Source organism: Tachypleus tridentatus, chromosome 6 (assembly GCF_004210375.1).
Source record: "Tachypleus tridentatus isolate NWPU-2018 chromosome 6, ASM421037v1, whole genome shotgun sequence".
NCBI classification, from domain to species: domain Eukaryota; kingdom Metazoa; phylum Arthropoda; class Merostomata; order Xiphosura; family Limulidae; genus Tachypleus; species Tachypleus tridentatus.
Window position 1 is genome coordinate 86,593,998 of NC_134830.1, and position 23,633 is coordinate 86,617,630.

The 23,633-nt window shown below is 36.0% G+C and overlaps 1 protein-coding gene across 1 annotated transcript in view; it reads right to left on the reverse strand.

The window, feature by feature from the left end:
* prtp (thioredoxin domain-containing protein pretaporter) overlaps positions 1 to 23,633 on the reverse strand; it is an 86,646-nt gene that overhangs the window by 57,896 nt on the left and 5,117 nt on the right. The window contains exons 2-3 of the mRNA XM_076505906.1: positions 19,884 to 19,977; positions 1,935 to 1,993 (exon numbers count right to left, since the gene is read on the reverse strand). Of these exons, the coding sequence (XP_076362021.1) occupies positions 1,935 to 1,993; positions 19,884 to 19,977 (153 nt within the window). The remainder of the gene's footprint in view (positions 1 to 1,934; positions 1,994 to 19,883; positions 19,978 to 23,633) is intronic.

Below are 23,633 nucleotides of genomic sequence, written 5' to 3' on the forward strand. Positions count from 1 at the left end.
TGAAACTGACAGCTAACAAAATGAGATATACTGGCAGGATGTAAGCTTTGTTACAGGCAGTATAACAAATTTTTTATTATAAGAAGTTAACAAATGTTGATTCTCACCAATTCTCTAGCAATCAAACTCAAAGAGCATGGAATACATAGTTCAGTAATTTTAGGAAATGTTAACCTTGTGTTTTGTATTGTTTGCATCTATTTGAATTTTTTGTGTTGATTATAAATATTCATCATTGCTATAGAGATACATATTTGGACTACATTTTTTTCACAGAAATAAAACAAAATAACCTTTGTAACTCTCAGAAAAAAAAGCAATGCCAAATTACAACATAAAATTGACTTGTTTGTTTTTTTTGTTTTTTTGAATTTTGCGCAAAGCTACTCCAGGGCTATCTGCGCTAGCCGTCCCTAATGTAAGTGTAAGACTAGAGGGAAGCCAGCTAGTCATCACCACCCACCGCCAACTCTTGGGCTACTCTTTTACCAATGAATAGTGGGATTGACCGTAACATTATAACACCCCCATGGCTGAAAGGGCGAGCATGTTTGGTGCAACCGGGATTCGAACCCGCGACCCACGGATTACGTCTCAAACACCTTAACACGCTTGGCCATGCCGGGCCAAATTGACTTGTATTGAGTTTAAATTGCGATTCAAAGAGCTAATGTTTTCATAAACATTTCACTGACTTTTTAAACTGATTTTGAGAAATCTTACTTTCATTTATAACTTAAGGTAAAAATTTATGAAGTTTAATTCACACAAGTCATGGACCAGGTTTTCATTAAAATAATTTAACTCCTTAATTCTTACAATGGTCTTTAAATTGATATCAGTTTTGAAAAATTATACATCTCTTAATTCAGATAAGAAACAAAATAAAAACTGGTTAGTCTATTTAATACCATGAAATATCTCCTCTGTCCAAGGTTAAACCACTCAGCAATAAGCTTAGGCCAACATAAGATCTAATTAGCACAAACTCATAATTAAAAGTGCTACTTTCCATATAATTAGATAATAATGTTTGAGTGAAATATGTTAACGTAATGTGAATGCACTATAATTCACTTGTACCCAAGTCAACAGATGGCTCATGACCAGCTATTGAGAACACATAAGATACAACTATTTATGACAAATATCAACACAAAATCTAGGATTTTTTTTTTAAATACAATTTTATTGTTTAGAAGAAAAGTTATAATATGTAGATGCTTAAAATTAAAAGACACTTGTTGAGAAACACTGGTAATTTTTTGTTTTCATTACAAAAATAGCACATTACTTATCTTGATAATAGAAATACAGCATACTGTTAGTCAAAAAAACTTTTTTCAGAGTCACACAGCAACTTGCTCTGTTCAAATTTGTAATGCTTAATTCCACATTTACCTACAAGCCAGTATGTATCCTAACCAAATCTTTATCATTCAGTGCTGTTATTTAACAACATGTTTAACATAGTTATGTATATTAATTTAGTACTGAATATTGGTAAAAGAGTTTTGTAAAACGGGTATCCTGCTTTATTAATATGATGACATCTCATACCTTAAAAACTTGTAAATATACATTTGAACTTTCTAAACATTTAAAGTTCTATTTGCAAAAATAAAAAACTAATAATAAAATCTTTCATACTGTATGTAAAGAATGAATCAATGATTTGCAGAAATTCAACAAAACTGCAGAATTAATTATGTAAGTAGGTTAATGCTGTTCATATAGTAACTACATTTTTCTTCTACATATTTTGTTCCTGTATCAATAATATTCACAAAAATATATAAAACTCATAAATATCATTAAAAAATTTACTTTTCAAACAATATGCAAAGAAAGACTGCATTATGTTCAGGACAAAGGTAGAATAGTAACTATAGCAAATACTGGGAAAGAAAAACAGGATACTAGTCAATACGTACGTAGGATAACCAGTAACCCCTTGATCTGCGCATAGAGCTGTTTCTTCTGTACAATCTACCTAAAATAAATAAAAAAATCACTACGTAGTTACATACACTTCACTCTATAAAAATGTCATTTTAAGTTTCTAGCAGATTGTAGTGCACTGATAAAAAAATAAATAAAAAATACATGTTTATTTTCAAATATATTTCCTATGAAGTGAATACACTATGCCATTACAACTTCATTTGTACATTTATACAAAACTCACAATATATGAGTTTTGTACACCATAATTTAATATTTTTCAATTCTCTACAATATTAAAAATTCTTTGTTCATCATTGGGAGTTGATAGAATTAGAGATCACATGGGAAACTTATAAATATTCTAAAAATTTATAAATGCTTTGCATCAAGTAAATAACAATCATTGCACATTATAATAAAAAACATAGGAACAAATACATGGAATACAAAATGCATATGTGGGACTGAAGGCTGATCATTCACAAAAAGTAAAACCAACTACATTAAGTACGTTTATGCTTAAAGCACTAATTGGGAAATTCTGATAATCATAAACATGCTGGATAAGCAAAAGCACATATAGTACACGAAGAACTACATTTAAGACATTTGAGTCTTCATACTTTAACTTATTTTTCTGATGAAAGGAGAGGTATTACTGAGGAGTCAAATTCATATTTGGTTTAGTTTGTTTAGAATTTTGCAAAAAGTTACACAAGTGTTATCTGCATTAACCATCACTAGTTTAGCAGTGATAGATAGAGGGAAGACAACAAGTTAATGACATCCATTACCAATTCTTGAGCTATTCTTTTACCAGCAAACAGTGGTATTGTCCTTCACCTTAGAATGTCCCCATGGCTGAAAGGATGATCATGTTTAGTGACAGCAATTTGAATCTGAAATTCTCAGATCAAGAGTAGAGTTCCTTAACCATCAGGCCATATCAAGCCCAAACCCAAATTATTCAGCTTCACATTTACATTTTTATTCCTTAACTAAAAAAACAACAACAAAATAAATACAGATGGATTACCCAAGTATCTCTAACACTTTACACCTTAATTAGAGCAAGTCTAGTTATTCTCTGTTAGAGAAAATATATCCTTAACTTTTCATACACAATATATTATCATCATACCTATATATTTTTAAAGCAGTCTTTTTAGAACTTCAGTAAAAGTTTGACATAGTTAAGATTCTCTACATGAACAGCATGTATACAGCTGTGAATGACACTAAATCCATAGAATTATGTATGATCAAAGCTAGCACAGATGTGCCCATTTCTGTGTATGGTCAGAAATCAATAATCCTTTTATCATATCTGATAAGCACATGGAAAAGGCAATTTTACATCTTTCACAATAAGATCAGTCTCATGAAGTGTTTAAGTAATCTGAAAAATGTAGCAAAGCTTGAAATATAACTGATTTAAAGCAGATTGTTATATTGTTCTGTTCAAATCAAGTCATTTTTGGATGTTATTGTTGAGGTTAGTTTCAATCTCATATTTAATCCATCCAAACAGCAATTATGTTGATATGAAATCAGCTTCTCCCTAATTACTGTTCATACAACTCACAGGAAAACTTAACATAAAGTAATGAAAAAAATGCAATGATCATAAATAATTTATTTATTGCATATCTAAACAATTGCTCCAGTCTCTTTTTCTTTTAGTTGCAACTGATTTAATCAAACTCAAAGTCTTAATTATTGGTTTCAGTTTTATTTGAGAATACCACACATATACATACAATTTTTCAAAATTAGTGTAATGTACATTTAAGTGTTGATTTCTTCCTAGTTTTAAAAGAACCAAAATGCATAAATGTAAACAAAATAAGTGACAGAGTGAAAGAATCTTTATTCAATGTAAAAAAACAGACAATATAAGTGCATGAGAGATGATGCCTTTACCAAAGATTTGGGCATTACAACTGTTATATCTCTAACAGCTATTAGTATAATTTAAGACACTTAAGAACTGTAATAAGATATGCAAGAACTATTATTATAATTGTAAAAATCGTTCTGGGCTAAGAAAACATTATCATAGACAAATGATAATGCTTTCTTCTCACATTGTGTGTACTACCCATGTCTGTTGGTTATTCTCAGTGACACATGATGGATGTTACACCCTTAGTGCAATTGCTTGATCTACAAGAGGAAAGGCTAACTGGTCAATTATACATAGTAGATTCAACCTTAAGAAAATCTTTCACAGTGAGAAAATGTCTGTGATCTAGAAAAATAGGTTGAGAGAGTGAATGGAACTAAGTCTGTGGTTTATAATTTGTGTGTTGCAACATATTAGCATGACAAACTGCTAGGGATAGTGATAGTTTCACCAAATGAATAGCAAATAACATTAAAAAACTTACAATAAATATGCATGTAGCAGCAGGGGTGTCGTGCAAATCAAGGTAAGTGGGTTAGGGTGTCATTAATGTAGAAAGTTTGAGAACCACTGAAATATGTGCTTTGATGGCTGAAATTCTGTGTTAAAGACACAACTCTCAAAGTTGGAAAATTTAAAATTTTTTTTTTGAATCAAGAAGGTAAAAAACATATTGCCTGCATACCACACCTTTCCTCACTCCTTTACCTTCAGGTTGTTCAAACTTGTAAAAACAACTATTGTATTAGGTTGAAGAATAATTCGTGAGCGTTTTTAAATAATTTCATTCAAGCATTACATGCAAGACTATACAATACTTCAATGCATGAACACATTACACCCAAAACATTTATTATGATACTTTATTTCATGTAATACCTAGGTATATAGTATGCATTGTTTTAAACGAAATTGCAAGAAATTAAATGCGAAAAGCAGATGGTGTCGAAAATGCTCGATTTTGTCCACTTAACATTCCATTTAATGAGCTGAAAATGAAGGAAAAAATTAAAGACATATGAAAATCAAACACACCATCTATTAGAGCAAAAAATTATCTACCAAATGACATGAAATATTTTGAGAAAGCATTTCATTTCTGAATATATTTTGTTAACTTGAAAAAATGCTCACGAATTATTCCTCAACCCAATACATAATAGTTGTTTTAACAATGTAATTTATTCTTTTCCTGTAACAGACATAACAATAAACAAATAAGACTGAAAATATGATATTCTAGAATACAAAATTACAGCTCAAAAATTTATAATCAATGTAAAGTACAAAATAAACCTAAATACAATATAGATCTGTAATGTTAGGTACAGTAACATACAAAAGAAAAAGCAAATCAATACTGAATACAATTCTTTATTCAAAAGTAAGACAGAACATAATCAAGAGCATAAAAATAAATAATTTGAAGTCAAATATGGAATAAATGTTCAACATGTAAAATACACTTCTCATAAAATCAGTAAATATAAAATAAAATCTTCCTCAGTGGCCTCAAAAACATCAGGTCTTGGCTAAATATCACATATCGAAGCAACTAATACATAGGTTCAAGTCAAGTCAATTGCAAGAACAGAACCTAGATTCTTATGATTGCAGGCTAAAAACTGTCATTCAAAGTTACCAAAGGGGAAGCTCTCAGAAAAAGCTTTCTTCTATACTGGTGAAGAAATTATCACACTCTAATTAGGATGAATGAAAACTGTCCAACTGCATGAACAATATAGCCAGAAGTGTAAAGAATTTGATATTGAACAGAGTATTACAAGTGCAAGATCCAACTTATTATGGTGATCAGGGATTTGGCTATAAATGTAGATTTAAAGTTGTCATTGCCCAATTACAGTATTTTTTCTATTCTAAAAATACTTTTAAACACAGAGTATTACATTTATTGAATAATAAAGCTGAAAAACTAAAGTTGTGGTCATGTGGCTTACACATATTCATGTGGATATTACTTGTAGACAACGTATTCCCTACATATGTGAATGACCCAGTTCCCAAGTTCACTGGAGTTTATGCTTGATCATTTATTAACTATTTTGCTTAATATTATCAATGCCATAACAACAGCTGATGCCCATACCAGCTGTTTTATTACCTAGTCACATTACATTCACTCCTGTCTGGTTATTACACAAAGAAAGCCCAGGTCCAGTGAAAAAGAACTGGGAGATAAGATTTGAATATAAATTCCAACAACAAATCAAAAAAAAGTTGAGTCATCATAAAAGTACAAGCCTTAAATTTTTGACAGTGGGAATGAATAAACCAAATTCCTCTTAAACTCCTTTCAGATACAAATTTAATATACACCATAGGTATCTACAAAGTGGTACAAACAGTTTGCAAGTTCACGCATTTTGACCGATTCTTGCAATCAAGTAATATCGAGATAATATTAAGTAAAATTGTGTTTATATAACATTTCAATACGCACTAATAAAATACTCAATCATAACCAAACGCACTAAGTTCTCAATTGGTATGGTCTAAGATACTATCTTAACGTTTCACTATCTCCAAATAATTTCACCAACTCAAAAACTAAAATAATATTGAATGGTTGGTTTGGTGTTTTATGGCACAAAGCAGCTAAGCTATCTGTGCCAAACATCCAGTAAAACATTAAAAAATTAAAGTAAATTTATTAAAATTCATAAAAGGAATAAGATAAAACAAAACAAAATTAAAACAAAACACAAATAGCATTAAACATAATGTTTACATATAGTCTACAGCAGTAAGAGAAAAACTACAGTAATGCAAGTTGTAAAGGACTTTCTCTCGCATAATTGTAATAATCATAACTCACCAGAAAGACTAGCAGGTAAGTACAAAAACCCCCATCAGTCACCTGAAGTTTGCCTTTTCAGTCCTGGTTTTGAATTATTATATGTTACGGACATATTCTAATTTCAAATCAAACTAGATGGACTTTGATTCTTAAAAGAGAATCACATTAAAAAAGGTCTAATGTATAAATTAAAAAACTTACATAGCATTAAAAAGATTATTTGTCTTTAAAAAACTAAAAACATTTTGAAGGTGGACAGTGTCACCATCACCAATAATACTAACATTATGGATAAACCTTGGGACAGAACATATTTAAATTGGTTTCATTATTTATAGTCATAACGACAGTAAGACAGAAAAATGTGGCTGATTGTGACCTGAGTGTTACACACTGGTGCATCAGTCCCATGGCTAGTCTAGTTAGAACAACTTCCTCTTTCCGAACCTTATAGAAGCAAGACGACCAAAGTCCAATATAGGGTTTTATTTGGAAAAGCATGTTTTCATATTGCTCACTCCAACTCAACTGCCAACTGGCAGAGTTGAGCCTTGAATACGGATCATAGTCCATGTTTGGAATAGGCACAGCGATGATAGCATCAGAGCAGACAGTTTTAGCTGCAGTGTTAGTGAGCCCATTCTTGCAAATACCAATGTGGCCTGGTATCCAGGAAAACTGGATAGAAGTAGATGTTAAGGAGAAATGGGAGTCTGTTTTGAATATTGGCGAAAACAGGGTAAAAACTAACGTGAAGCAATTCCAGGGCCAGTAGAGAACTTAACGAGTCAGTAATAAATAGTGCAATTTGAGTACTGCTTAGCTTCTATGTGATCCAGAGCAAGATAAATGACATACAGTTCAGCAGTGAACACTGTAGAGGGGATTCTGCATGCAACCATCGAACCACAACAAACCATGGCAGATCCCATACAGTTACCCAATTTCAAACCATCTGTATAAATAGGTCTGAACTGGGGAAGTGTGGAAAGTCCCAGTGCAAAGCCGAAGTACTTGATGATGAATGGGGTCCAACATATTTAAGGCCAAAGTTCTGGCAGAGCCATAAACCAGTGATCCATAGTCAAGTTTTGATCGAATAATAGCATGATACATCTTTAGCATAGATCATCTATCTGCTCACTAAGTGGGGGAAGAGATGACATGAAGGATGTTCAGCACTCTTCTACATTTGACCCTTACCTGCTTAATGTGTGGTATAAAGGTCAGCTTTGTCTCAAGTACCACAGGCAGTACAACTCCACAGGTATGGAATTCAAAATCAAGGTGAATACCACATTGGTGGCAAAAGTGCATAAAAACAGTTTTAGAGAAAGAAAAGTTAAAGCCATTTGCTGTGGTCCACTTCAGTAAATGATTGAGAGCAGTCTGTAGCTGCTGATCAATGTACCTTATGTTCAACAACTGACGTGAGATGTGAAAGTCGTCAATATAGACCCCGTTTGCAACAGTAAGAGGGAGTTGTTCAGTGATGGCATTAATCTTTATACTAAAAAGTGTGACACTCAAAACAGTCCTGAGGGACTCCAAGTTCCTGTAGAAAAGAACAAGAAAATGTTGGACATAGACAAACTTGTAATCTCCTGTCCATTAAAAAATTTTTAATAAAAATGAGCAAATGGCCACATAACCCATACATATGGAGGTCTCGCAAAATACCATACCTACATGTCGTATCATAAACCTTCTCAATGTCAAAGAATATTGATACAAAATGTTGTATGAAAGAAGCTTCACTGATGGCCATTTCAAGTTGAATCAGGTGGTCCACAGTGGAGCGCTGTCATCAGAACCCACACTGGGGAGGCGAGAGGAGGTTCTTTAATTCGAGTAACCAAACAAGATGAGCATTAACTATCCTCTATAAGGTCTTACAGAGACAGCTCATCAAAGCAACTGGATGGTAGTTTAAAGGAATCTTGGGATCCTTTCCAGATAAATTTAGGACAATAGCCTGGCACCAGGCATCAGGAAAAACAGCCGATCAAAAACAATCAGAAGAATAGCAAAAGAAGCAGGAGATATATGGAGCAGCATTTCATAGTGTACATCATCAGGTCCAACCAATGTACTGCCAGATCGATGAAGGGCCAGTTTGAGTTCCACCAGTGTGAAGAAATAGAGACAATCAGCTTGAAAGAAAAGATGTGATCACTCTACCTGAGTCTTGTTGGCTAAAAAGGTGGAGGAAGAAGTAAAAGTGCTAGATACCCAGCACAAGTTTTCACCTGGAGCATTGGGTATGCTCTGGTTATCACCTACTTCTTGGCCATCAGAGAGCAAGATCGAGAGGGGGACAGAATTATATTGACCACTGACCTTTCAAATCTTGTACCATATGACTTTGAAACTGGTGGTAGAAGACATGCTGGTTGTGAACTTAATCCAAGAGTCCTTTTGGCTTTGAGATCTTACCCACTGAGCCTGCTGGAAAGCGATGCAGTTAAAGATTGTAGGATACCTATGAAAAGTATCCCTGGTACATCTTTGAGCCTTCTGTACCATGTGGCAGGCAGGATTCACCATAGATGAGGATATCATGGAAAATGTGTTGAAGTTTTTAGGAATACATTGAGCAGCTGCTTGTATAATACACTCAGTTACCTCTGCCACACAGTCATCTATTAATGGCTTACAGACAATGGCAGGATCACTTTCTGCAAGAGCAGTGAAAGAGGGCCAATTTACTTGATCCAGCTTCCAATGGTGCATGCAGGTCGGATTGCATTGACCACCACTAGTCTCTCTCAAAATTATAGGAAAATGATCACTGTCTCATGGGTCATTGTCAACCCTCCATGAAAAGCGGGGAGAATAGAGAAGGGAAGCAAACTGAGATCAATAGCAGTAAAAGGACTGATTAAGTGAACAAAAATAAGTATGAGAACCAGTATTGAAAAGAGAAAGGTTGTAATCAGACAGCATACACTCTACGGAATACCCCTCCTATCAATATCAGCAATATCTCCAGAAGAAATGATGTCCATTAAAGTCCCCCAGGATTAAAAAGGGAGATGGCAACTGTTCAATGAGAGCATCAAGGTCTGATTGATCACAGGTCTCTCCAGGAACAAACAGTGATGGTATAACCCAAGGAAACACAGATGGCTATGGTCTCCAAGGGTATGTTTCGAGTGGCAAAGAGAGGGTGGCCCCATGCTGATCAAACAACAGTGCCACCCCTCCATGCACTCATCCATCACACAGCCTATCATTTCTGTACCTAAGAAAACCACCAAAAGGTGATTGTATTAGCAGGTTTCAGAAATGTTTCATGAGGTAAAGACATAAAGGATGGTAGGAAGCAATCACTGTTTTGATGTCATCAAGATTACAATGTAACCCTCAACAGTTTCATTGTGTCAAGATAGCCATTTTTTATTTATAAGTAGGTAAATTGGGTGGAGAACACTTCTGTTTATGACTGTCTTTTTTTTTTTTATTGCCCTGGGTCGATCGGGCAGGTCTTTGCTGTTGGAAGAGAATTCCAGCAACTGAGGACATGAACAAATGACAATTTTGCATCTTGGGGTGGGAGAAGATGTACCCAAGGAAATGCCTGTACCCAGAACTAAAGGAAGTGGATCTTGGGATTTGCTGGAATGTATGTTTGGGACAGAGATGGGTGTTGAAGTTGATTCATCAACTTTTTTAACCATAAAGGTCAAAAGACTTTTCATTTGGTTTGAGAGCAATTCTTTGGAGGCAGATAGATCTGTCTGCACTCCCACTGTGGTAGTGGAACGAAGTGCAGCAGCATACGTCCAAGATGAAGTGGTAAACAGCAACTTTCGAGCCTCAGGGAAAGTAATGTTTTGAATTATTTTCAAGCACTGTACCTCTTTTTCTTCCAACCATTTAGTGCAAGAACAAAAGTAGAATGGGTGAGAGCCAACATAATGAACGTCCGTTTCACACTTATAAGCATCGTGGTCTTTGCCACTACAACAAGCACACATCAAGGAACCACGACAAGACATCTTCGAGTGACTGAACCACTGACACTGCAAACATCTGAGAGAGTTTGGAATGTATGGCCATACCCTGCATTAAGATATCCTGCCTTGATGGTGGCAGGTGGATGTGATGATGTAAATGTCAGTAATAGTACACTGGACGGCATCATGATTTTATCTTTGCCAGTGGAGATGTATACTGATGAAACAGAACCTTCTCTGGGAGGTCCCCTCACCATGTACAGGAATCCACACTGAAGGGTTCAAGGTGTGACGATCCTGTTGTAATAATAGAAAAATTGTTAAATGAAATATTATGACCTGTGGTTTCACAATGGTAATGAATGAATGAGTGGATAGGGTTAAGTAGGAAGAGGTTCCTAAATGTCCACTGACTTTACATTTTAATTAGTATTTTGTTCTGCCAATGTGCATGACCTCATAGTCATTACACAGATATTTATATTGAAAGAAATGTTTAATGTGGAGACTAGGTCTGTATATCATTCTAAGCTGAATTTGAGGGTACAAGTTTTTATTATGGAAGATAGTTCTTTTTCAATTTGTAGGAGTTAAAAAAGCAATAATGAGGAGAAATTTGGGATGGAATATACATTGGACAGAGGTTGAAATATGTAGTTCAAGAAATTGCATGTAAATTGGTCTGAAAAGATTTATTTAAAGACTTGACTGATTGATTGATTTAGTGTTTTATGGCACAAAGCAGCGAGGCTATCTGCACCAGACATTCGGTAAAAATGTAAAAAATAAAAAATAAATAAATGTAGTAATAGACATAAATGGAAATGAAGGTAAAACAAAAAAGTATAAAACCAATGTTGACACCTAGTCTATAATGTTAAGATAGAAGGCAGAGTATAAGAAGTTGTAAGGTATTTACTCTAGCAAAAAGGTAATGATCATAACCCGCCAGGAAGACTAACAGGTAAGTTCAAGAACCACCGTCAGTCACCTGAAGTTGGTCTTTCCAGTCCTGGTTCCGAGTTATGTGTCATAGCAACCAGTATCAAAATGTAAAAGAATAGAAGTTTTAAAAGATACATAGCAAAATTGTAACAATGAGTAGCCAAATGTCCAGTAAAAAGATAAAGTCAAGTAAATGGAGTAAAATTTGTAAAAGTAAATGAAGGTAAAAACAAAACAACAATTAAAACAGAAAATGGTGTAAAAACCAATGGTGACATCCAGTCTTCAAAGTTGTAAAATATTTACTCTAGCAAAATGGTAATGATCATAACCCGCCAGGAAGACTGACAGGTAAGTTCAAGAACCACCGTCAGTCACCTGAAGTTGGCCTTTCCAGTCCTGGTTCCGGGTTATGTGTCATAGCAGCTATTATCAAAATGTAAAAGAATAAAAGTTTTAAAAGACACTCCACAAAATCGTAATAATGAGTAGCCAAATGTCCAGTAATAAGATAAAAGTCAAGTAAATAGAGTAAAATTTGTAAAAGTAATTGAAGATAAAAGCAAAACGGCAATTAAAACAGAAAATGGCATGAAAACCAATGTTGACATCCAGTCAACAAAGTTGTAAAGAACTACCTATAGCAGAATGGTAATGATCATAACCCGCCAGGAAAACTAACAGGTAAGTATAAGAACCACCGTCAGTCACCTGAAGTTGGTCTTTCCAGTCCTGGTTCCGGGTTATGAGTCAATATGGCCAGTACTAAAAAGTTAAGTAGTAAAAGTGTGAAATGATATGCAGCAAAAGTATAATAACAACTCGCCAGGACGACTAAGGAGTAGTTCAAATGGATAGTTCAAACAGTAGCGTTAGTCACCTGAAGTTGGCCTTTCCAGTCCTGGTGTCGAGTTATTTAATGTTCTGGCCATTGTCCAATGTCAAATTGAAGGAGAGAGATTAAAACTGTAAAAAAGGAACCACAATTAAAAAGTTGTAATGAATAAATATGCAACACTTAAATGAGATTAAAAAGATTAATGGCCATTAAAAAATTAAAAACATTATCAAGGCGGGCAGAGTCACCATCACCAATAACTCTGTCCAATGTTACAGACTGACCCTGGGAAAAAATATGTTTAAAATATTGCCGTCGTTGAGAATTGTAACGATGGCAAGAAAGTAAAATGTGGCTGATAGTGATTTGAGTGTTACACAAACTACACATTGGTGCATCAGTTCCAGATAAAAGAAAATGATGAGTTAAAAAACTGTGACCAATGCGTAGCCTAGTGAGAACAACTTCCTCCTTCCGAACTTTACGGAAACTAGATGGCCAAAGTCCAATTTTGGGTTTGATTTGAAAAAGTTTGTTGTCACGTTGCTCACTCCAAGTGGACTGCCAGCTGGCACGGAGCCAAGCCTTGAAGACAACACCATAGTCCATGTACGGAATAGACATGGAGTGATGGTGCTGAAGCAGACATATTTAGCTGCCATGTCTGCAAGCTCGTTCTCCCGCGAATACCAACATGGCCTGGTATCCAGAAAAACTGGATTGAAGTAGCTGCTAATGAGAAATGGGCCAGTTGGTTTCGAATATCAGCAAGAATAGGATGTGAGCTAACGTGTAGCGATTCCAAGGCAAGTATAGAACTAAGCTAATCAGTATAAATAGTGCAGTTGGAGTACTGCTCAGCTGCAATATGATCCAGGGCAAGAGATATGGCATACAGTTCAGCAGTGAACACAGAAGCTGTAGAAGGGATTCTGCGTGCAAATACTGACCCATAGCAAACCATAGCAGAGCCCACTGAATTACCTGATTTGGAAAACCATCTGTTTAAATGGGAACTGAATGATTGTTTGAAAGATATTCATTGAATAAAAGACGGTACTTCCAATCTGGAGTATCTGCCTTTTTTAGATGAATGAAAGAAAGGTCACATTTGGGGGCTGTAATAAGCCATGGTGGGATGGGCCAACCTGTGGAATCTGCAATGTTATCCAAGGACAGACCCAATTCATCCAATTGCGCCCAGATGCGAAGGCCAAACAGAGCAATGACAGATCGTCTGTTCTGAAAAAGTACTGCACACCGAGAAAGGAAAACACATTTCCAGGTGGGATGCTTTGGTAAGGAATGAAGTTTCGAAGTATATTGTAAAGATAGTTGCAAACGGCGAAGGTGTAGAGAAGGTTCATGAGATTCAATGTATATACTTTGAACTGGAGAGGTACGGAAAGCCCCAGTGCAGAGTCGAAGTCCTTGGTGATGAATGGGGTCCAGCATCTTTAAGGCCGAGGGTCTGGCAGAGCCATAGACCACTGATCCATAATCAAGTTTCGATCTAATAAGAGCACGATATACCTTTAACATTGAACAGCGATCTGCCCCCCAACTGGTAGAAGAGAGAACACGGAGGATGTTCAGTGCTCTTGTGCATTTGACCCGAAGCTGCTTTAAGTGTGGTATAAAGGTCCGTTTACAATCAAAGATAAGCCCCAAGAACTTGGTCTCCGGGACCACTGGCAGCAAAACTTCACCGATATGAAGTTCAGGATCAGGGTGAATGCCCCCGTCGATAACAAAAGTGCATGCATACAGTTTTGGAGAGAAAGAAATTAAAGCCGTTCACCAGAGTCCACTTCCGTACACAATTGAGGGCGGTTTGTAGTTGCCGCTCAATATATCTCATGTTTGACGACTGACATGAGATGTGAAAGTCGTCGACATACAGCCCATTCGCAACAGTGAGAGGGAGTTGTTCAGTGATGGCATTTATCTTTATACTGAAGAGTGTAACACTCAATACACAGCCTTGAGGGACTCCAAGTTCCTGTACAAAAGAGAACGGGAAAGTGTCGAACCCACACAAACTTGGAATCTCCTGTCCATTAAAAAAATTTTAATAAACATGGGTAGATGGCCACGTATCCCATATGTATGGAAGTCTCGCAAAACGCCATACCTCCATGTTGTGTCGCAAGCCTTCCCTATGTCAAAGAATACTGATACAAGATGTTGGCGGTTGAGAAAGGCTTCTCTGATAGATGTTTCAAGACGAATTAGGTGGTCTGTGGTGGAGTGCTGTCGACGGAACCCACACTGGGTGGGCGAGAGGAGGTTGTTTGATTCAAGGAACCAAACAAGACGAGCTTTAACCATCTTTTCTAATGTCTTACAGAGACAGCTCGTCAAAGCAAACGGACGGTAGTTTGAAGGAATCTTGGGATCTTTCCCTGGCTTAGAGAAAGGTAAAATAATAGCCTGGCGTCAGGCATCAGGAAAAACATTCTCCTGCCAGATCCGGTTGAAAAGAATCAGAAGGACATCAAGAGAAGCAGGAAATAGATGGTGCAGCATGTCATAATGAATATCATCAGGTCCAACAGACGTACTGGCAGACCGATGAAGGGCCATTTTTAGTTCCACCAGGGTAAAGGGACAATTATAGTCAAAGAGACAGTCAGTTTGATAGGAAAGAGGTGAACGCTCTGTCCAAGTCTTGATGGCCAAGAAGGTGGAGGAACAAGCAGAAGTGCTAGATACCCGGCATCGACCACGGCCAGTCTCTCTCAAAAGGATCGGAAAATGATCACTGCCTAGTGGATTACTGTCAACCCTCCATGAAAAATGGGAGAATAATGAAGGGGAGCAAACTGAGAGATCAATAGCGGTAAAGGACTGACTAGGTGCATGAAAGTAAGTGGAAGAACCAGTATTGAAAAGAGAAAGATTGTGATCAGAGAGCATCCGCTCTACAGATCGGCCCCTCCCATCAATAATAGCACTTCCCCAGAGGGGATGATGTCCATTAAAATCCCCTAGGAGTAGAAATGGAGATGGCAATTGTTCAATGAGAGCATCAAGATCTGATTGATCATATGTCTCTCCAGGGGACAGGTACAGAGAACAAACAGTGATGGTATGACCCAAGGAAACACGGATGGCTACAGCCTCCAAGGGTGTGTTGAGTCGCAAAGGCAGGGTGGGCACGTGTTGATCAACCAACAGTGCCACCCCTCCATGCACTCGGCCATCACACAGCCTGTCATTTCTGTACAAAGAAAACTGCTGAAAGGTGACTGTATCAGCAGTTTTCAGAAATGTTTCTTGTAAAGAAAGACAAACAGGATGGTAGGAAGCAATCAGCATTTTGATATCATCCAGATTAGAACGTAAACCTCAACAGTTCCATTGTATCAAGGTGGCCATTTTTAAAAACAGGTAAGTGAAGTGGCTGGAGGACCCTTCGGTTTACGACCACGTCTTTTTTCTTTACTGTCTTTAGTCGGAGGAGGTCTATCAACCTCCATGGATCCTGCTCTGGGTCGGGTGGGCAGGTTTTTGTTATTGGAAGGGGAATCCAGTGACTGAGGATGCGAACAAATAATTGTTTTGTCTCTTGTGGTGGGAGAAAAAGATGTGTCAGAAGAAATGCCTGTATTTGAAACTGAAGGACGTGGATCTTGAGGATTGTTGGAAGGTATGGGAGGAACAGAGATGGGTGTGGAAGTCGATTCATCAAGCTTTTTAACCACGGAGGTCAAAAGGCTTTTCAGTTGTTTTGAAAACGATTCTCTTGGAGGCACAGAGAGATCTGTCTGCACTCCCACTGTAGTTGTGGGATGAAGTGCAGCAGCATATGTCCGAGATGGAGTTGTGGACAGCAATTTCCGAGCCTCAGGATAACTACTGTTATGTGTCGTTTTCAAACGCTGCACCTCTTTTTCCTCCAACCATTTTGGGCAAGAATGAAAGTAAGAGGGGTGAGAACCATTGCAGTTTACGCAATGTGGGTTCATGTCACAGTCATAGGCATCGTGGTCCTTGCCTCCACAACGAGCACATGTCAGGAAACCACGACAAGATGTCTTTGAGTGGCCGAATCTCTGACATTGGAAACATCGAAGAGGGTTTTGTACGTATGGCCGAACCCTGCAAATGAGATAACCTGCCTTGATGGTAGCAGGTGCACGTAGTGAAGTAAATGTTAAAATGAGGGTATTTGTTGGCAGTGTAACTCCATCTTTGCAGTGGAGATGCCTCACTGCAGAAACTCCTTGAGTGGAGAGACCAGCGAGAATCTCTGACTCAGGAACGTTCTTCAAATCCCTTTCAACAATAACTCCTCGTGAAGAATTCAAGGTAGCATGGGGTGTAACCTCAATAGGTAATATCCCCAATTGCCTTTGAATTCAAGAGGAGTTCACTGTGTTGGGATGTGGATGTTTCAACCAATATGTCACCAGATCGAAGTTTCTTTACTGACTTTGGAGAGCCAGCAAGTCCCTCTAGTCCCTTTTGAATAAAAAAAGGGGACATTTGCCCTAAAGGTTTTCCGAAGAGAATGTAATATAAAAAAATGAGGTAATGCGTGTGTTACTGATGTTGAAGATTGCTGTTCTGAGTATTCAAGACGTGGTCGCTACCCATTGACTGTTTTTTTACAATTTTATTTAAATTTTTTAGAGGATCCATAGGAAAAAGAAAAAGTTTCGGTACCCACTGACCCCACCCACCATGGAGCCCTACAAGGGGATGCACTACAAAGTCACGCAAGAACAATGCAGCAACGCCAGAGTTTTGTGAGCACTATACCCAAACACCAGCATCAGGCACAATGTCCACAACACCCATTGAGAACTTCCAACACTGGTACTTGGTTGACTCTAACCCAAGTGGACCAGCCAATTGACCCAAGGGGGGCCACCCAAAGGCCTCCCGTCTACAGGAATTCGAGGCCAAAGTGGTGTGTTAGGGTTGGACCCCTCAACCACCAGGATCCTCTCCTCCCCTTCACGGGTCGCCATGCACGGCAAACACGTGGATGGATGTTTAGATCCCAGAGAAGGTAACCAGATAGAACAGCACAGGAATCCACACCAAGGGGTTATTTAAAGACAAAAAATGCCACCCTCTATATCCAGTATCTTGCAGAATGTAGACAACATAAACTAATTTATTCTTTCCTTCATTTCAACATAGCAAATGGCAAACTACAGAACTTACCAGCACATGCTGCCTGCCTACATCAACTTCTAGAGGAAAAACTATAATTGAAATATAAACACCAACAACAGAATATATAATCTCAATGCTGATCCCAAAACCTTTGAAAATAGTTTCATGCATTGATTTAAATACTTAACACACTTAATCCATAAAAGGAATAATTAGACAAACAAGTTCAGATTGAAAAACTCCAAGAATTGCAAATTTGTTCACCTTCACTTCTAAGTTTTAATCTTTATAACATAATATGAATTCAGAGTTATCTCCGAGTTGACAATGTTTCTAACTCAGTTCTAATCAAAGGCCTTAACTTTAACATAGCTGCTTTTAAATTAAACTAGGCTGATTATAATTTTGAAAAAAAACAATCTTTACTTCCTTTCCAGTTTTCACTAATTCAAACAATGACACAGCACAATATTTTATAAAAACCAAACTAAAAAACATTGCTTTTTCCTGATTCTACAGATAAAGTTCCTTTTATATTTCCTCTCTATTAATTCATGCTGAGCTACAAGCCCTTAAAGCCCTATCCAAAAACAAAGACATTATTGTCACTTAACGAAACAAAGACAATGGTATTGTTATTAAGAAATCTGACAATATTGATAAAATAAACCATCAGCTCAAAAACCCTTGTGAATTTACAAAACTAGATACAGATTTATCTCTATCCTTTAAAAGAGCAAATAAGATCCTACATTTCCTCAAGACCTCCAACAGTTGAAACAACACTTTAAATTATTTGTTCCTGCCCTGAAATCCTTCACCTTGAATTAATTTACAATTACCAACTCTTTCAAATTTGCTTCTGAAATCTAAAATTCTCTTTGCTGACCATATGTTATGGCCAGTTTTAATATTGAATCTCTATATACCAATATCTCCTTTGATGAAACTTTAGATATAATCATAGACCTTCTGTTTCCCAGATACTGAAGAGTATCTCAGTTTCACCCATAAACAATCCCTGAAACTTCTTGTCCACTCCACAAAATTAAATTATTTCCTCTTTAGTGATGTCACTTATGATCAAGTAGATGTAACTCCCATTGGATCCCCACTTTGTTTTCTGTAGTTTTCTGTGCTTTCATAAATGTAATTGGCTGGAAAACTGCTCACATAAATACAAATCAGTCCTTCACAAACACTATACTAACAACAGTTTCTTGCTATTTTGACAATAAAGTCAGGTTTCCAAATTTCTTACTTACCTTAATTCCCAATATCAAACTCGCATCCAAACTTAAGGAAAGTGAATTTTTACAATTCCTAGATGTCAGGATTACAAAAAAGGTAAACACTTTTCTACACGTGTTTATGATAAAAAAAAAAAAAATTCACTAGCCTCTCCCCCAATTTCAGTAGTTTTATTCCCCAACTTCAACAAAATCTTGTTATATTGTTGTTAAATAGCTTTTATTCTTTTTTCTAATTATTTTATTTTACAAATAAATTACTTTTCTACATAAACACATTAAATAATGGTTAGCCAACTGATTTTAAAATGAAAATTACACAGTTTTCTTTACCATAAATTCCAACATTTTATGGGTTTGCATCTTTTAAATTAAAAAACAACTCTTCCACAATAAAAAGCTTTTACTCTCAAATTCAGCTGATAATAATATGCATACTTGGCCTTCACATTAAACACTTATTTCAGTAAAAAGATCAAGTACATGAACTTCTATGTTATGGCTTGTATAAATATGCATGTTGTGACTGTAAGGCCATGTACATTGAAAAAAATGAAATGCCACTTAAAAACTTGTCAGTGAACATCTAGATGCATCTAACAGAACCAACCATACTCCTCCATTTGCTCGCATTATGAAACCATAGATCGTGAGAATTTATTTAATGATTTATATATATAACCACAGGATTTTTAGACCTTGAACTATATATTAAAGAAAGCCTACTCATAGTTATAGATTGCCCAACTCTAAGCAATTCACATAGCTCTTCGGATTTAAAACTGTTCTAAATCTTCACATGTAACTTAGCTATTATGTAATACATATATAATTATTTTACCCATCCATTTACCACTTCTCTTAATAACTATGCAAACTAGTGATTACATCATTATATTTTTGTTTATAATTATCTTTGTATTATTGTTCACAGATTTTCTGCAGATAGAATTAAGTTACTCCTAAACATTTAAACCTTGTAAATAAAATGTTTTATGTTTTAACAACCATCTTAATCTTCCTTATTCAATTGGTTTCCTCATCATGAATCCAATACATTAAGATATTTTAACTTTGATATCTGACTTACCTTGGCAATCACAACTTCTTGGTTATCACTGTCAATATTATATTTCTCTGCTAACTCATCCCAAGTTGGTGCTAATCGTTTGCAATGGCCACACCTGTAAAAAAAATGTTATAATGCTATCAACAACAAAATGTTGAAATTCACAATGCCTTTTTTTCAAACTTAGGATCAAACACTTTTCCAACCTGTACTTTTTTTTAAACAATATTATTATCATTACATTTAACATGTTTCCATCAAACACTAACAAATAACTAGAGTAGTGTGACAAAGCATATATTACTACAGAGTTCAAATCATACAAAGATCCTAATTTTTCTTGTGTGGTCTCTGTCTAATTTGAGTTTGTATTTTGTACAAAGTGAAAAGATGTTATCCAAGTAGTTTGGGAAGTGTGATAATATGAACCAGGAGACCTCTCCAGAAAGTAGGCATTTCACTGTAAGCCAAAAGAACTGTCTAGGTTCTAAATATAATCTTGAAATGACAAGGTTGAACTACAGTCTATAATTCCAAGGCACACATCTGGTTTGCTCTTTAAAAGTTTGTAATAGGTAATGACCTTGACTTCTAACCATCATGACAACAACCATTCTGAGAAAGAGCAAGATTAACTACACAGAACTACCAGGTGGTAACAAATCAGCATCAATGATCTCTGTGGATGCAGGGAGTCATCACTGACTTATCAATGGCTGGAGATGTATTGGAATATATAGTTCATAAGGCCATAACTGTCTCACAACTAACTGGAGCAGCAAAATCTGAGCAGGAAATTGGAAATCCTTGGAAAAACCAAAAGCCTAGTAGAACAGAATAATAGTATAACAAGATCCTGTAAAGTTATGTGATAACATGATTTTTAACTGTTACCTGCTATCCTGCAAAACTAGGGAAACAGCTTTCTGTTTGAATGTCTGAGCTTTCAGATACTATGAGAAGCTACTTAAATTGCTAATTGACTGAAGAACCAAATGTGACCCTTTTTTCACACTATTAAATTATAATGGTGATAAGAATAATCAGATCATTCAACCAACCTTTAAAGAAATAAACTGCATCAAAACAAAAAATTGACCATCTTCTGAAAGGTCTCAGCCAATATTTTTCATTGGTTACTCAATTACAGCAGCTAAGGTATCATAAAAAGAGTTACACAACAACACAACTAAAAGGGAGTCATACTCATTAATTTTCTTGAAATAAACTAACTTAGAGGATAGATTACAACTATTACACTACAACTACAACAAAATAATATAGTGTCTTCAATGTTCAGAGATACGGTAACGTGGTATTTCTCAACTGAACAAATTTCATCACAAATGTGACAGAGATCTGCTTAATTACAGCAGGATTTGAAGAGAAAATTTAAAGTTAGCAATTTCTAGCACATAAAATTTATTTCTGATAGGTGGTTACCACCACCACCTCAATCTCGATTTACCCTCTCAGCATTGTTAAAAATTTCAAAAGCATTCCAATACTTTATACCACTTCATTTTTGATGTATTGCTGATCATGTGATTATCCTCTATCTATCATATTGCACTACCTGTACTACTATTGCAGCTCAAACCTCACATTTGAGAAGTTACAGACAAACAAACAAAAAACAGCAAATCAGTGGAGAGCAAGGGCTTGGTGTGAGTGATTAATGGTTAAGTCCCTATCAGAAATACATTTTTAGTGTTAGAAAATGATAACTTCTCTCACCCAAAGATAGAATCTCATGATGCAAAGGTGGAGGGCCCAAAGAAGGCACAAAAGTAATCAAGTACACAAAGATAACTGCTGAAAAAGAGCAGGTGTGCCATAATTACAAAAGAAAGCACACCAGTTGAGTATAGCACTATTTCTGTTCGAACAGGCATGTTTTCACTCAGTAAAAAATAAAAGAAGACATAGGACAGAACTTAATAGACAGGCACCATGTCATGTAATATAGATTCCATCCATGGACAACAGATAGTAACACAAGATGTCCACATATGCAACAAATGTGAACATATGATACAATCACAGTCAGATTCGAAGAAGGTATCTGGAATCAGAATGAAGAATATGTGGCTAGGGCTAAAGGACTGTAAATGTATATGAATAGGCCAAATGCACTCCATCCAAGCAATAACAATCCAGGGTAAGAACTTTGGTATACATCAGATTATGCCAAGTGAGGTCCACACAGTCAAAACAACAGTAAAAGTGCCCTGCATAAAAATGTAAGGTCAACAATTGTGGTCTGCCTGGGCAAAAACAATCACAAGGGAGGCACCTTGGATTGATATCAAGATAGTCAAGTGTGATCAGCTCAGGCAAAAAGATCAAGGGTAAGCATCTTAGCGTATAACAGATTATGTCATTTTCATTTCATATTTTGTACATAAAGATTGTATGATCAACAAGGGCAGCAGGCCCAATAAAAAAACACAGGTAAATGGGATATGTCAATGCAGCCTACTTGTGCAGAAAACATCCAGTAGAAGCATCATGCATAAGATTTATCATTGCATTTATCTTGAATGCAATATAACTTGAGATAAAAAATAAGGCCAGCCCCAGCAATAAACATCAAATAAAAGTGTCTTGTGATATGATGTAGCATGACATAATGATAAATACAGTCCATATTGGCAGAAAATATCCAGCAAAAGTGCTTAACATAATAGTGCTTGCTTGATTTCTTGTACATCATTTACAGATCAACAAATATGGTCCACTCAGGGAAATTCATCAAGTGTAAGCACCTTGCATAAAATTTTATCATAAAAATTCCATTCCTAAGGAAACCTTCATAGTCCACCATTCCAGCAACATGGAACTGGAAAGAACTCCCTTGCTCCACTAGAAGAAAGGGGTTTGGAAACATGATGGGGAGTCCAAAATGTAAAGTGAAAAAAACGAAAATTGTTTGTTGAACACAAGACAAAAACTCCCTATGAAACACTGCAAACCTAAGACCTGGAGACTAATATTCTACTCATGGTAAGAATTTCATCATCTACCACACTAAATCTCAAGTTATTATGAACAAAGTAAATATTAAAAAAAAAAAATTCTAAAGCAAATGAGTAGAAATAATGAAAACCAAACACAAAAAGTTCAAACTGATAAATTTGTGAATAAGTATAATCCAAATTTTGTGCATACATGGGTAACAAGTTAAAACATCTAAACACTTGAAAGCCAATTCAGAAATGTGAGGGTTGTGCTGCAGAAATGAAGGAATAAAAAAAAACAACTGGTGCTTTGGTTTGTTGTTTATCATTTATTGGCACAAAACAAATGGGCTATCTGTACCAAATAACTGGTAAAAAGGTAAAAAAGTGAAATAATTAAAATACGTAAAAAGGAATCATGCTAAAGAAAAAACCCCAATTTTCAAATTAAAATATTAAAACAGATTTGAAAGACCAATCACCCTTGTAAATTAAAAAACACACCCAAGGTAAACAGTGGAACAATCGCTAATGATGCTCCTTAACATCAAGTGTAAACTCATGGTAAAAATATGTTAAAGATGGTGCTGTTGCTCGCAATACCTCACATTTTACATTTATTTAGATGTGCCAAATAAAAGAAAGCAATAATGAAAGCAAGGGGACCAAAGAGAAATAGAAGGTTTGATCTGTAAAAGCTTGTTATCATGTTGCTTGCTCCAAGTCGACTGCCAAGTATGAGACAGGCACAACAGTGATAGTACCAGAGCAAACAGACTTTGCTGCAATGTCAGCTAGCTCATTCCCACAA